A 14997-nucleotide genomic window follows, 5' to 3' on the forward strand; every position below is an offset into this window, starting at 1 on the left:
TTGTTTTATAAAATAATACAATTTAATTTCCGAGATTAAGTAATATTTAGTAAAGACACTCTTTTCCAACATGGCGGCCTCCATGGATGCACATTTCTATTACATTGATCGTGCACAAAACAAATTCTCTTAGAAAAGTAGATTACGTCCACAAAAAATAGTTGAATACAGAGCATATGTCATCTAGGAACAATTCTCATCTTTTCCATTTTCTGGTAAGTTTTAAATGCCTCAGTTTAGTCATAACAAATGTCTAAAAATTTCGCATAAAGTTCAGTTCAGTTGCCGCATGCGCGGGCGGTGAGTACATGAAAATAGTAATTAAATAGATTGTTGCTTAGCCCATCCCATGGTCCCATCCCATGGAGGTACTTCCATGCTTAACCTCAGCTGGTTTAATGAAAAGAGGGAGTGACCTTAACCAGACTAGAGGATGGAGAGTTATGATTAACTCATTCATAACTCTTTTCTCAGCAATTTCATAAAGTGGCTTTTTAATTTTTTTACCATGCCTTTTTGAGATATGGCGGACACAATGCTACAACTAGTTGCGGCAGGAGGGTTACGTTATCGTAACTATGCTACAACACTTCAATTTTTTAAAGTTTGGGTAAATTTGTGTGTATACACCCAAACCAAACAGTACACTCCTATCACGTCCACCATACCTCAAAAAGGCTTATGGAGGTACACATAGATTCTATGTACTTTTCTATGATAGAAAAGTAGAAGAGCCTACACAGCAGGAAAATTATTTAGATTTAGTCAAGATTAGAAAGTAGAAACTATTAATATAATCACTGTTTCTTTTTATTATCCTTCCAGCAAGTAACAATTAGTGTATTCTTCTAAACCATGGCTTTAGCCGCGCTATCAGGTGGCCGTCATCTGATGCAGAGTTTATGCAAGAATGCAACAGTAGTATACCAACAACAAAGGGTAAGATTCTTGTAGTATTTAAATAGATATTTGCACCGGGCATAAAGAATATGTTTTTTTGTTTCAACCTTACGTGCAAACAATGGCCTTATGTTTTTCATAGCATAGTTTTTCTCATCCAAGTTTTCTAGATGTGAATTTGTTAACGCGGTCTTTATGTGAATTTTCTGAATTTGGCAGAATATAGTGAACCTACGACATCGATTCCCTCCACTGGTACCCTCGTTTGGAAAGAAGCCGCATCGAGCTAAAAGGAAGCACAAAGTGTACGTCTGGGAAGGAGACTCGATGCTTGAGGAACAGGAGAAACTCACACTTATTCTCACAGAAGACGTTTCACGTAAGAATACCTCTTTTTCTTGAAGAAGCGGAAAACATCAGTGGAGAGCTAAAGGCATATTGTCATTTTAAACTATGTTTTACTAAAATTGTTTAGAAATCATTTTTCATGAACCGTGGATACAACTTTAATTTTTCATCATAAATTCTTCATGCAGGTATCGGTTTGAAAGGAGATGTCGTCACAGTTCGCAAAAGCGTTGGTCGCAATATGCTCTTGGCCAAGAACAGAGCAGCCTACGCCTCTCAAGAAAACATCAGAGAATTTGTACAGGAAAGAGCTGTAAGTACTTTCCTACCAGTTTTTTGTTGTTGTATGTAAACCTGAGTTTATTCTTTTCCTTTAAAGGCAGTGGACACTATTTGTAATTACTCAAAATAATTATTAGCATAAAACCTTTCTTGGTGATGAGTAATGGGGAGAGGTTGGTGGTATAAAACATTGTGAGAATTAGCTCCCTCTGAAGTGACATAGTTTCCGAGAAAGAAGTAATTTTCCATGAATTTGATTTCGAGACCTCAGATTTAGAATTTGAGGTCTCGAAATCAAGCGTTTGAAAGCACACAACTTCGTGTGACAAGGGTGTTTTTGTCTTTCATAGTTATCTCGCTACTTCGACCACCAAATTTCACAGGTTTGTTTTTTGATGCATATGTTGATATAAGTTAGAAGATTGGTCTTTGACTATTACCAATAGTGTCCAGTGTCTTTAAACCCGAGTTTAATATGTTTCTTTTGTTTGTCAATTGCTATCTATGTAGATTTTGGAGGCGATTTCGATTTGAAACTTCATGGACCACAACAGTTTTTTAATCATCTTTGTAAATCTTGTTTTTTTAATATTGCCGTTTGTTACCCTTTCAAATGTGTTTATTTGTTGCTACGTTGAAATTTGACTGCAATTCAGCCCTTGGCTGCGATGGTCTTTGTTTTTAAGAAACAATTTCAAATAAAAAAATATAAAAAAGGGTGGTCGGATTGGCGCAGTGGTATCTTTCCTTGCCTTCTACCTCTAGTACCCTGGTTCAAATCAAGCTGGGTGTACAACTGGGATTGGGTTTCCAGTCCCCGCCTGATTGCGAGGGTTTTCACTGGAATAATTCTCTGGGGTTTTCCTCGCACATCTAACAATTTAAAAATATTTTCAATTGTCTTTCGCTATTTGGTTCTTGGCTAATACAGTGATTAAGTTCACTTTTTCTGAGACTCCGTGGCTTCACAAATAGAATAAATGAAATTTCATTTTTATAGTAACCACCAAAGGTACACCCTCCCTTTAAGACATTGAATCAAAAGGTTTAAACACATGTTTAAAGGTTTAAAGGTTTTTAAGTATGTTTTTGTTTCGTCTTAATTTTTACAGAAAAGAGAAGAACAGAGCTCAGAGAAAATCTTGACAGGAACTGCACTTAAAGTAAGTTATCATTATCATCTTGTTTTAAGAAATTGTCTTTTCTAATTTTTCTTCTGCTTGAAAGCAATGACATTTTTTATATGGTGTTAAATTATAACATTTATTTAGTAGATGTTAAACATTTATGTTGTTTGAATTACTCTGAAGTCATTTGTTTCCATTTCATTTCCACAGTTTTTAGTACTGCAGCTTAGCTTAACATTGCTTGTTTCCCTAATTTGAGGTTCAAAAGCCCCATTTACGGTCAACTAGAGTAGGATGGTTTATATAGTATGAATAACTTCTCACTTGGTGTATCTCAACATATGTAATTAAGTAATTTTCCACGAATTTGATTTTGAGACCTTCAGTTTAGAATTTGAGGTCTCGAAATCAAGCATCTGAAAGCACACAACTTCGTGTGACGGGGTTTTTTTTCTTTCATTATTATCTCGCAACTTGGACGACCGATTGAGCTCAAATTTTCACAGGTTGGTTATTTTATGTATATGTTGAGATACACCGAGTGAGAAGACTGGTCTTTGACAGTTACCAATAGTGTCCACTGTCTTTAACACTTTGATGGTCTGTTTTTATCCGAACTAGACGATAGCATTTCTGCAGAAGCACAAACTGGTGGTGAAGATGCGTTCAGTTCCACATTGGGACACCCTTTCTAAAGAGGTTGTTATCCACGCCTTCAATAAACATGTGAGTTTTTACAAATTTACCTTTAATATCAGACAGAAAAATGTTTCTGTCAATATCTTTGTTCGAGGGTGGCAGTTAGTAGCCAAGAAACTGTTAGCTGCCGTAGGCCTTTATCTTCCAGTACGCGCTAATCCACCAATCAGAAGCTCGAACTACTAGGGGGATAAAAACATATATGCTACGACCTCTGTTTTATATCTTACTTCCTCTGTTTTTATTACACAGTGCGTATTGTGAAATGTCATTTTGTTACGCTCCTTATACGGACAGTGAAAATATTACACTCTAAACTTTGTGCGTGTGAATGCTGTTCATCGCGAAACAACGTTCTGAAATTTTAAGCTTTGCGTGTTGCACGTGAGACTGGAAGATAAATTCGTTATCACACGCACGCTCGTGAAATACGAAAACATATAGCGCGTCTGCGTCCCATATGGGACGCAGACGCACTATATTTTTCTGTATTCCACTCGCGCTTGTGTGATAACCTATAATAGCCAGGGATCACACACAAGTTTATAATACAACCTGGGAAGCAGCAGCAGAGGGATGAACTCAAGGGGATACAACTTTTCTTAGCTTAACAGTTTAACTCAAATCCTGTGTGACAGCCTAAATAAATGCCTTTTGATCATCTTATTTCAGCTGGGTGTTGTGGTACCAGACCATGCACTAGAACTACCAGAGGAACCAATAACCGACTACGGAACATACACAGTTAAAGTGACCATCAACCAGCTAGAGACAGTAGAGGTGGAAATGGATGTCCAACACTACATAAACAAAGGCAAGCAGAGGAGGGAAGCTCAGAAAGTGAATGCTGCTGGTGAATCATAGCTCATGTTTATTCACGACCATAGCTCATGTTTATTCATGACCAAGGTCAAAGTTCATAGCAGAAAAATACTGTTTTAATAGTAATGAAGGCAAACAGGAGGGAAGCTCAGAAGGTGAATGCTACTGGTGAATCATAGCTCATGTTTATTCATGACCAAGGTCAAAGTTCATGGAGGTGTTGTAGCTTAACACATTTGCTATTAAGCTGAGCAATACTGTTTTAATAGTAAAAGCAGGCTACCAGCCACTGTAATGTAATGTTTGAATGGTCCCAAGCTGTTGCAGGTATTTCTGTGCTAAGCAGCCATGTCAAATTTGGAAAGGTTGCTACCTTAGGAGACACAACTTTTGTCAACGTAAGGAAGATCTTGCAAATTAGAGATTGATCACCAATAAAAATGTGAGAATATGTATATTGTCTGAAACTTATTTCCTTCTAGCTTTTGAGAAAAACAAGTAGCAGAAACTAGTTATGTATCAACATCTTTGTCAAGCATTGCTTGATAGCGACTCTCAGTGAGCAAATTTGCCAATATTTCATTCTAAACAGACTCTTCCAACAACAGAGCACAACTTCATTAAGCTGTTTACCGGGTAAGCAAGTTGTTGTGCTTACTACAGCAGACAAATTTTGCTCGAATAAGAGTATCAAATAAAATGACATTACCGTTTTAACATGAGGCTAGATTTGTCCCCCTACTGTCATGAGGATATCTATCTTCTGGAAAATTAGTGCATCACAAAACTGAATTTGACCTTGGAAACCCTCTTAATGGAATGTATCAAATCGGTCTCTGGATGTCATTTGGTCCTTGAAAGGCAACTTGTAGAAGTGTGTACAGGTTTAAAATAAATCAAGCAAATTATCAAAAAATATGGTGTTATTTGATCATTTTTTATTACGTGTAATAATATGTGATTTTTGCCATCATATCAGTGTAGGTTGTGCTGCATTTGGATGAAAATGGCTTGCAGTTGCTACATGGTCAAAGAAATGTGGTCCCTCTATGTAGTATAAGCGTGATAGGAGTGTACCGTTTGGTTTGGGCATGGAGGTGGTTTGGGTGTGTACAGACAGATTTTACCCAAACCTTAGTGTTGTAGCATTGTGTTCGCCATATCTCAAAGAGGCTTATTGCAACTCTCCCAATACCTAGCTCTGGGCCTAGGTTTCCTTCTTATTCCAGAATCAAAACCTCCCAGGAACTTACAGTTCAGGAGGTTTACAGACTCTGTGCATCTCCAGAAATACAAAACTACAGGTTCAGACACAATGTGGACTTTCCCACTCCCTTTGGTGACTGCTTCATACTTGGGGAGATTGTTGGTTTATAACGGGCCTAATTAACAAAATCATTAGAAACCAGGGCTACAAAGAGCAACTTACGTTCACAGGGCAACTTGTATATTCCTCGAACCACCAGAAAATCAGGAGACAGAGCATTTTCAGTTGCAGGCCCTAGGATGTGGAATTCCCTTCCAAACTCAACCAAAAGTTCTAGCTCTGTTACCTTGTTCAAAAGGTCTCTGAAAACATTCATTTTCAATCAGTAAATCTCGCATGCTTGGCCTGCGGTTTTAGTCAAAGAGAGACCGGCTTTGCGCGGGACTTTCTTGGCTAAATGCTGCTAGCTTTGCCTAGTCGTGGTTTCCTCTTGGTTTTGTTTGCATTCCCTTTTTTGTTTTTTCCTGTCATTCTCTGAGCGCTTTGTAACCTTAGGAAAAGGCGCTATATAAATGGTATTATTATTTATTATTTATTATTATTATCTTAAAATGCATTACCCTATATATGTTTACAATCCTAAAGTTGGGATAATCCCTGAGAAATCACAAGCTTTCCTTAAAGGAACACGTTGCCTTGGATCGGTCGAGTTGGTCTTTGAAAAGTGTTTTGTAATCGTTTGTTATAAAATGCATATGGGTAGAAAGATGTTGTAAAAGTAGAATACAATGATCTACACAAATATGCCTTGAAATTGCGTGGTTTTCTTTTTACCTCGTCGACTAACACGGTCGGCCATTTATGGGAGTCAAATTTTGACTAAATGACCGACCGTGTTGACTCCCATAAATGGCCAACCGTGTTAGTTCGCGACGTAGAAGGAAAACCGTGCAATTTTGAGTGATACTTGTGTGGATCATTATATTCTACTTTTCAAACATCTTTCTAACCGTATGCATTTCATAACAAACGGTTTTAAACGCTTTTTATAGACCAACTCGTCCGATCCAAGACAACCTGTTCCTTTAAACCATCAGTTTATTTTGGGTCACCACTTTTTCCATAGGGACAGTAAATCTTTCCACTAGCCCTGTCAGCTACTTAAGCAATTGAAGTCAATTTCAAAACATCATCCAGCCAAATAAAAACACATGAAGACAACAAACACAAAACCATCCGACAAAAAGAATCACTGCTTGTGCGAATTTTATTTACTAATATACTTCATAATAATTTTGCAGATTAATATATTCCATTTCTTTTTAAACCTATCCTTAACAATTAACTGTGTTATAATGAATATAAAAACACATCCAGATAATAGGTCACATATACAAAATAAAACTAAACTTCCTAATGAGTTACCATTGATTGTTGATTTAAAGTAAAGGAGGAAAAAATGAACATGATGCACTTTTGCTCATTTGAATTTATACATCAAAATTAAATATAATTTCAACTTGATACATACCATATTGGTAAAGTGTACTGGAATAAAAGCTCTGCCGTCGAGTTTACCAAACTCTTCCTAACTTGAGACTAATCTTAGGACTTTCACTGTAGCATGCAGACCTTAAGATTAATCCTAAGTTAAGATGAGTTACTCGTCCTAAGTAGAGACAAGACGAATCCAAACTCTTTGTGAAATCGACCCAAGGTGTTTCTAATCAGAAACCACCAAGTACTAATGTTTCATCCTTCAGATAGACTGTAAAGCTGTAGGTCCCGTGTGTAATGCCCGTAAAAGAACCCAGTTACACTTAAAAAAGGTTTTGCCCCGATGTTTCTGGCAGTTGCTGCCGAGTGCGCCTGCGGCACCTTGTAAACCCTTACGAGGTGCTACATAAATTGGTCTCATAATTCAACAATTTCAAAACCTGTCTTTAAAATTGTTCTCTTTTGTTCAAGTGTTTTGAATACCTTATTGGTAGATATTTGCCCTGTATAAAACCTGCTATTATTGGTATTAATAAAAATTAACTCAAAATTGTATCATACTGTAGCTGGAATAGACTTGACATAAAATACTGATGGTTCTTGGGAGTAATTAACTCATTCAGTTCATGCTGTTGGTTTGCGTTTTGAACCTAAAATGCCAAGCTTTTTGAGGTTTTTAAAATTCTGTAAAACAAATAGACAAATAAGTCTTTATAACCAAACAAAAATGTATCTTGCTAAAACTGATTTTTGTTTGCCTTGGTACATCCCAAATTCAATAGTATTTCTCGATTGGTAATGCGTTGTTGAGAACATGTATTGGTTGTACATGAACATCTCATGACAATTTTGAGTGCATAAAAAAGACTGCAATACGGTAATACGCCTCTCTTAATATTTATGCACGACGTCATAATTCTTACCCAAAAAGAGGCTATGGGCGCACGTCCGCCACCACTTGCAGTGGCTGCGCCTATGGCCTTGTTTTGGGTTAGAATTGTGACGTACCTCATGCATGAGAGACGGATGGTGCTTTCAAAATACATAACATGGGTTGTACATGTATGTCATTCGAACTGAAAGTGTTAATAGAGCGCAGCTAGCCCAGTGTGACTCCGAGTTGACTGTTCACTGTTCTGAGATCAAATTCACAGAGGATAATCAACTGCGTCGTTTCTCCACATAGCTGCTTCCATGGACTTTTACAAATGCGCACTTTTGCTCAACGGAATAAACTACCAGCACAAACACAGGATGCAACTAGTGGAGAGTCATTCGAAAGAAACTCGGCTAAAATTCATTTTGAACAGATCGTTAGAGTGGCTCAACTATTAATTAAAGTTTAATGAGCCGTGACCCCCTGCAGATTAGCATCCCATTCGAGGAGATAATGCAGTAACGCACTTGAATTTTCGGTTTTTACCCATACACCGATGTGTGTTAGCACTGTATACTTCATAATTAATATTCTTTATCCCTGATACAAATTTAACATCTCTTATAGAACCATATTATTATGCGTGCAGCCTACATTACTATAAACAGGCACTACTTTAATATGTTTTTCTGATTGGTTTGCCCTTTACCAAGGAGAAAAACAAAACGTCTTGACGCCCTTGCCCTTTCAAAAACAAAGATTCAGGAAACAGTGCACCTCTTTGTGTGGGGCCTACGATAGTGGCATGATGGATACATGATTATGCATTTTGCTAGCGCACAATTCTATAAATGGCATTTACCCACCAATAGCGTCTGTATATGCGTACATACATAGAATTAACATATTTCTTGGAAAGGGCGTCTGTTTTGTGTTTCTGTTGTGAAGTTTACGGCTACTATAACCACTATGACATAAAACAATAAACTTACATATTATTTGATAAAACTACTTATACAATTAGTTCTGTGCAGTTCCGCCAACACAAACTAGGAAGTTGACAAGGTTTCAAAGGATAGTTCAACTCCCTGGAAAACGTTACCAAGAGTAGATAAAACATTCGCCCCCAACCGCCGACCCCAATATAATTTGAAGAATACATCTACATAAACTTCCATCCTTTCAACAGAATGCACATCAAGGGTTTAAACAATTTCAGTTAGACTTGGAACATTAAAAATCAGTAAGCAGAAAAAGAATTAAAAGATTAATACAAAAATAATAATAACTTATTTAAAGGAACACGTTGCCTTGGATCGGTCGAGTTGGTCTTTGAAAAGCGTTCTGTAACCGTTTGTTATAAAATCGGTATAGTTAGAAATATGTTGTAAAAGTAGAATACAATGATCTACGCAAATATGCCTCGAAATTGCGTGGTTTTCGTTTTACCTCGTTGACAAACACGGTCGGCCATTTATGGGAGTCAAAAATTTGACTCCCATAAATGGCGGACCGTGTTAGTTCGAACAGTAAAAGGATAACCACGCAATTTCGAGTCAAACTTGTGTGGATCATTGTATTCTACTATTTATAAAACATCTTTCCAACCGTATGCGTATTATAAAAAAGGGTTACAAACGCTTTTTATAGACCAACTCGTCCGATCCAAGGCAACGTGTTCCTTTAAGTGCCTGTCTGTTTGAATGTCTCACTTCACATTACTTAAAGGCAGTGCTATTGGTAATTACTCAAAATACGTTTTAGCATAAAAACTTACTTGGTAACGAGTAATGGAGAGCTGTTGACAGTATAAAAACTTTTGAGAAACGGCTCCCTCTGCATCTGAACGCACACAACTTCGTGTGACAAGAGTGTTTTTTCTTTCCTATTATCTCGCAACTTTGACGACCAATTGAGCTCAAATTTTCACAGGTTTGTTAATATGTTGAGATACACAAAGTGAGAAGACTGGTCTTTGACAATTACCAATAGTGTCCAGTGTCTTAAAAACACTCTCACATGACGTCCAATGATTAATACGTGACGGCCTTGCGAAAAGTTGAAATTAAAACAAAATGTCTACTACTGTACTAGTAAAAAAAAAAACGATGCCCAGAAATACAAAAATTGTTTCTTGTGGACATGTAGTTTTAACTTTACATAAATACCTGTAAACTAAACATTAATTTGACTGATAAAACTAGCAAAAAGTCTAATTTCATCAACCGAAGGTCCCAACCAGCATTTCTACTCCTAGAAAATTTGTTTTTTAAAATGTTAGTGAACTTATTATCATAAACTTGCATCTCCCTTAAAGAAGTTGTCTTGTATAAATATTTTGTTCTCCGGTTGGTCCAGTATCCTGTCCGCGTCAGCGATATCACCTTTGATGGCGCTTATCAACTCATCTGTAACAACAAACAAATACTAACAATTATAATAATATTCATAAATGGTTTTTACAAAAGGTTTAGAGGATTTAGGTACTTTTTCAAAATGTCCCCAGATTTAAATTAAACTTACAGGGTTTGAAGATAATGATAGTGGAAAGCTTCCCTTCAAATATTATTTACTGAGGTGCTGTAGTTTTTGAGAAATGAGTAAAACAATGTCATGAAAATACGTTTTTAAATGATAAAAATAATTTTCATCTCATGAGACGAATATTATTTTCATGACATTGTTTTACTCATTTCCCCAAAACTACAGCACCTCAGCATGTAACATTTTCAGGGAAGCTTTCAACCAGGGGTCGAAATTGCCACTAGCCTGCTAGCCCGGGACTACCAGATTTACAGCCGGGCTACTGATTTTCCAGTTTGATAGCCCAACGGGCTAGTGGAAAAATAATGCAAAAATCATCATCACAAACAATAAAGAACTATGTTATTGGTGTATTGTAAAGTTTGAGCCGTGACGCGAGACATAATGTGTCTTTCGGGCTACCAAAATCTAATCAGGGCTACTAAAAATTATTGGTCACTAGCCCTGCCGACTACCATGGAAATACACTTAATTTCGACCCCTGTCAACTATCATTATCTTCAAACTGGGTAAGTTTAGTGTAAATCTGTGGACATTGTGTTTTTTGTCCTACAAAAGTTTCATAGACCCTTTACAGTGCTGCACAAGAGCATCAACGATTAAACAAAATTCTCCCCAACCTACCTAATAACCCCAAAACTTTGACAAAAAGCCCTGTTCACACTAACAGCCAGCCCTTACACACTTGGAATCACTTTACCCCTGATCTACCCCGGCAAATGGGCATACCCCTGGAAATAGCCAACCCTTCTCTGGAGTAGGGGTAAGCAGCAAAGTAAAACCCTCAGGGGGGTATTCTTGAAACATGCAATCAAAACTCAGCGGACTAGAAACCTAGGGGGGAAGGGGGGGGACAGGGGACAGTGTGAAAATGCGCTGGGGTGACCATGGGATAAAAAAACTACCCGAGCCTCCCCAGGGTTCTTTTGAAAAGGAGTAAGAGATACAGTGTGTAACAGAAAATATAAATAATAACATTTCTCAATTGTGTACGCCATTGCAAAAAATGTTGGTTGTTCACGTTGCCTCGCGATAACTTTCCCTATCCTACCACCACTTTTTCACTCATTTTTTACAAAAGGGATATCTCATTGAGGTAAATTAGATACTATATTATTTCATATTGAGTGAAAAAGTGGTGGCGTGATATGGAAAACGTTTCCTTGCCTTGTATTAAAAATAGGTCTTGAGTATCGAGGTCTTTTGAGGAGGCTCTCTCCAGATTTTGTACTTACCGAGGGAAGAAAAGCTTTTCTCCGGTCGTATATATGCCAAGATGACGATGCTGAGTATCGAACCATAGAAGTCGTCTTTAAATTGATGCATGATGTGTGTCTCCTGTTATAAGCAATGAATCGTATCAGTTGAAACAAACCTGTAGTAAAAAAATATACCGTGCCAAAAACTTGGTGTCCCTAATAAAATGTTCAAAATTTAACTTGATATTCTGAGAGTAGTTCCCTCAAAACAAAAAGCGGCTTCAGGGATGATGGAATGGAAACGATCCTGAAAACGGCTGGTGGGCTTTGATTTACCCTTATTGTTTACATGGAAACAGTCTCCCAGATGTTGGTTTACAGACTCTGTGCATCACCAGAAATACAAAACTACAGATGTGGATATAGCAGTATGGACTATTTCTTTCCTTCTTTCGGTGACTTCTTCACTTCTTTCGCACACAAAAACGAATCTTCAAGGAGATTCTGATAAAAATGTAAATTTATCAAAAATCCTGAAAATCTCTGTGGCTTAGCCCCTTCTTCAGATATGAAACTCTAGACCTGTTGTCCTATAATTATTATCTTACATATACCGCCAAAATAATCCACGGCACCAAAGCAATTTGCAGTAGTGCCTGGGCCCAATTTCATAGAGCTGCTTAAGCACAAAATTTTGCTTAAGCAAAAAATCCTTGCTTAGTAAAATCGGATAACCGGCCAAGACTCCACTCAATTGTTATGCTAAGTGAGCAACAGCTAAATACCAGTCAAAAGGCAATGTATATGGCATGAAATGTTGGCCAGTAACATGTGTAAAATATGCGAGCTATTTTCGTGCTTAATTAAAGCCATTGGACACTTGTGGTAAACAGTATTGTCCAAGGCCCACACTTCGTGTATCACAATTTATATATAAAATAACAAACCTGTGAAAATTTAGGCTCAATCGCACGTTTCGCCGTGTCATGGCATGTGTTTTAAATTAATCCGTAATTCTCGACAACAAGAATTGATAATTGTTTTAATGTTTTCTCGAAAAGTAAAGCATTTCATGGAATAATATTTCAAGAGAAGCCTTTCACCATTACCTTCTGTAAACCCTGAAAGTTATTTGTAAATCTGTGAACTTTTTTCTTTAATTTCTGTGCCGAAAGTGTATTTAAAAGCAGCTCTATGAAATTTGGTCCTGTGCTTTTGCTGTGATGCCCTTTGCAAAGTTCCCATACAACTTTACATTGTCCTCATAGAAGCACCCCGTACCAGAGGAAAATTGCTGTGCCCCTTCAAGAGCGAAGTTCAAGGCTGGTGTGGCAGGAGATTCTGTGTCTCCCCCCCCCCCCCAGCCCGAATTTCTGTCTGCCCATACGGCGAACTGTGTGTAAACTTCTTCTGATAGCGCCCTATTTTTAACCATCCTCCTCCATCCCACAGTAATTTCCCATATGGGGGACAGAATATCCATGGGATAGGTTTCCATAGGTTTCCTCTACGATAGACTAAAAAAACCTACCATAGATTTCTTTTCATTTTTGTAGTAGGGATTCCATCCTAGACTAAGCACCATCTTCTGTACGTCACCGTTATCAACGGACGCCCATCCGCAGTAGACGCCGGTGTTCAATTCAGACGGGAGTTTCTCGACAACTTCTTCCGGATAGTTGGCTGAAGAGAAACAGATTTTACTCAATGCAAAACCGATTTAGTCAAGTTTTAATGATGCTGTTAAGTTTTTGAGGAAAGGGGGTGGGGGAGGAATGAGGGGTTTAACAAAAAGGTTACCTTAAAGGAACACGTTGCCTTGGATCGGTCGAGTTGGTCTTTGATAAGCGTTCTGTAACCATTTGTTATAAAATCGATATGGGTAGAAAGATGTTGTAAAAGTAGAATACAATGACCTACACAAATATGCCTTGAAATTGCGTGGTTTTCTTTTTACCTCGTCGACTAACACGGTCGGCCATTTATGGGAGTCAAGTTTTTGACCATGTTAGTTCGCGACATAAAATGAAAACTGTGCAATTTTGAGTGATACTTGTGTGGATCATTATATTCTACTTTTAAAACATCTTTCCAACCATATGCATTTCATAACAAACGGTTTCAAACGCTTTTTATTGACCAACTCGTCCGATCCAAGGCAACGTGTTCCTTTAAATCTAGACAGTTTTCACAGGCACCTACCAGTTGGGAATCCTAAGTCCGTACCACCTCTTCTGAAACCCCTCACCACTCTACCTCGGATTAAATATGGTAGCCTCGGCACCGACTGCCAGGCACGACAGTTGCTCATGTTTGTAATCAACTCAAATAAATCCAAATAAGAATCACAACCAAGTATGAGAATACATTTCCAGACAAACAAAAAACTAAAACAAATGGCAGCTTTCTAACTTTACGAAGGATTGTGAACAGATTTCATGTGATGATAGGCCGTTATGTTTAAACAGTTATATATTTTCTCATCATATATCAGCTCAACTAACAGTATTTTTTGAAAGTACTGAGTCATGTACGAAATCTGACCTTTCAAACCGAATGGAATATCCTACATTCCTTCCATTGTTTGATGACAGAGGTGATATTATTGTGTACTTCCAAAGTCCACTTTGTATACACTACCAGGCCTATAAATAATAGTTCACACATCACATGATCTACCACGTGTGTCAATAAAAGTCAAGTACGATCGTTTCAGTGGGCTAACAAACACTGCTTATGAAATATTACTTCAATTAGATTAGTTGCAATATTTTAACCCTCCTCTTGACGGGGGAAGGAGCGTCTACGTTATCGCAACTACATTAAGATAAGCTGCAAAAAACGCTCCCTTTTTTTGTCATGTGTCTGACAATTGCTCACGGTCTTCCCTTGATAACTATATTTTTCAAAAAAATGAGTGATATTTCTACACCCTGCACCAGCATTGTCCAATCTAGTTACGATAACGCGTAACCCTCCTCCTCCCGATGGCTGTCCCAACTAGGTCCAATTATTATTTATTGTGGAATGATGATGTGTACATAAATTACTCCTAGAAACTACAGGGGAGCCTTATAGTTTCTAGAAGTACACAATATTAAAAAAATTGTGAAACTGAAGGACTATCCATTTGTGTGACCACGCATGGACGGTACGGGTGGAGGAAGTGTGGAGAATAAAACAATTCAAATTCAATCATCACTTTTCTAGAAATTCTACACCCCCCCCCCCTGAATTCCCACCCCCTTCCCCATTGACAAAAAAAACCTACATACCTGTTGGGATACCTAATTCTTTACTTCCCCTGCCGAATCCCTTCACAACTTTACCTCGAGTGAAATAAGGTAAGGCAGTCATTTTGGCGAAAGATCTTGCAGTACGAATTATGACACACACATGTAATGTTTTGTAATAGTTTGGTGGGATGAATAAGCAAATCAGCAATAAACTCTCGATCTCTTTTCTATCTCTGATCTAGAGAGGGCGCTAGTCAAG

The 14997-nt window shown here is 37.7% G+C and overlaps 2 protein-coding genes across 3 annotated transcripts; one reads left to right on the forward strand and one right to left on the reverse strand.

Annotated features, from left to right (window-relative positions):
- The first annotated feature begins 77 nt into the window (after positions 1–77).
- LOC139937310 (large ribosomal subunit protein bL9m-like) lies at positions 78–5103 on the forward strand. Its single transcript, XM_071932414.1, has 7 exons — positions 78–215; positions 826–939; positions 1120–1279; positions 1437–1561; positions 2643–2693; positions 3279–3383; positions 4029–5103. Exons 2-7 carry the CDS (start codon positions 856–858, stop codon positions 4218–4220), a joined length of 717 nt encoding a protein of 238 aa, XP_071788515.1. The 5' UTR covers positions 78–215; positions 826–855; the 3' UTR covers positions 4221–5103.
- Positions 5104–6634: 1531 nt separating this feature from the next.
- On the reverse strand, positions 6635–14962 carry LOC139937174 (riboflavin kinase-like). 2 transcript variants are annotated; one of them, XM_071932228.1, is made up of 4 exons: positions 14778–14962; positions 13034–13185; positions 11539–11641; positions 6635–10167 (listed from the first exon to the last, which is right to left on the reverse strand). In XM_071932228.1, exons 1-4 carry the CDS (start codon positions 14857–14859, stop codon positions 10052–10054), a joined length of 453 nt encoding a protein of 150 aa, XP_071788329.1. In that variant the 5' UTR covers positions 14860–14962; the 3' UTR covers positions 6635–10051. The 2 variants fall into 2 exon arrangements, with proteins under 2 accessions (XP_071788329.1, XP_071788328.1); XM_071932227.1 differs by lacking the exon at positions 14778–14962 and adding an exon at positions 13705–14260.
- Between the last annotated feature and the right edge of the window lie 35 nt (positions 14963–14997).

Source organism: Asterias amurensis, chromosome 5 (assembly GCF_032118995.1).
Source record: "Asterias amurensis chromosome 5, ASM3211899v1".
NCBI lineage: Eukaryota > Metazoa > Echinodermata > Asteroidea > Forcipulatida > Asteriidae > Asterias > Asterias amurensis.

Coding starts and splice junctions, on each gene's coding strand:
- LOC139937310 (XM_071932414.1), top strand. CDS start 856: ATGGCTTTAGCCGCGCTATCAGGTGGCCGTCATCTGATGCAGAGTTTA. Junction 1,280..1,436: donor TCTCACAGAAGACGTTTCAC/GTAAGAATACCT, acceptor TTCTTCATGCAG/GTATCGGTTTGAAAGGAGAT. Junction 3,384..4,028: donor TCCACGCCTTCAATAAACAT/GTGAGTTTTTAC, acceptor ATCTTATTTCAG/CTGGGTGTTGTGGTACCAGA.
- LOC139937174 (XM_071932227.1), bottom strand. CDS start 13,813: ATGAGCAACTGTCGTGCCTGGCAGTCGGTGCCGAGGCTACCATATTTA. Junction 13,186..13,704: donor GGACTTAGGATTCCCAACTG/GTAGGTGCCTGT, acceptor GTTTCTCTTCAG/CCAACTATCCGGAAGAAGTT. Junction 11,642..13,033: donor AAAATGAAAAGAAATCTATG/GTAGGTTTTTTT, acceptor TGCTTATAACAG/GAGACACACATCATGCATCA.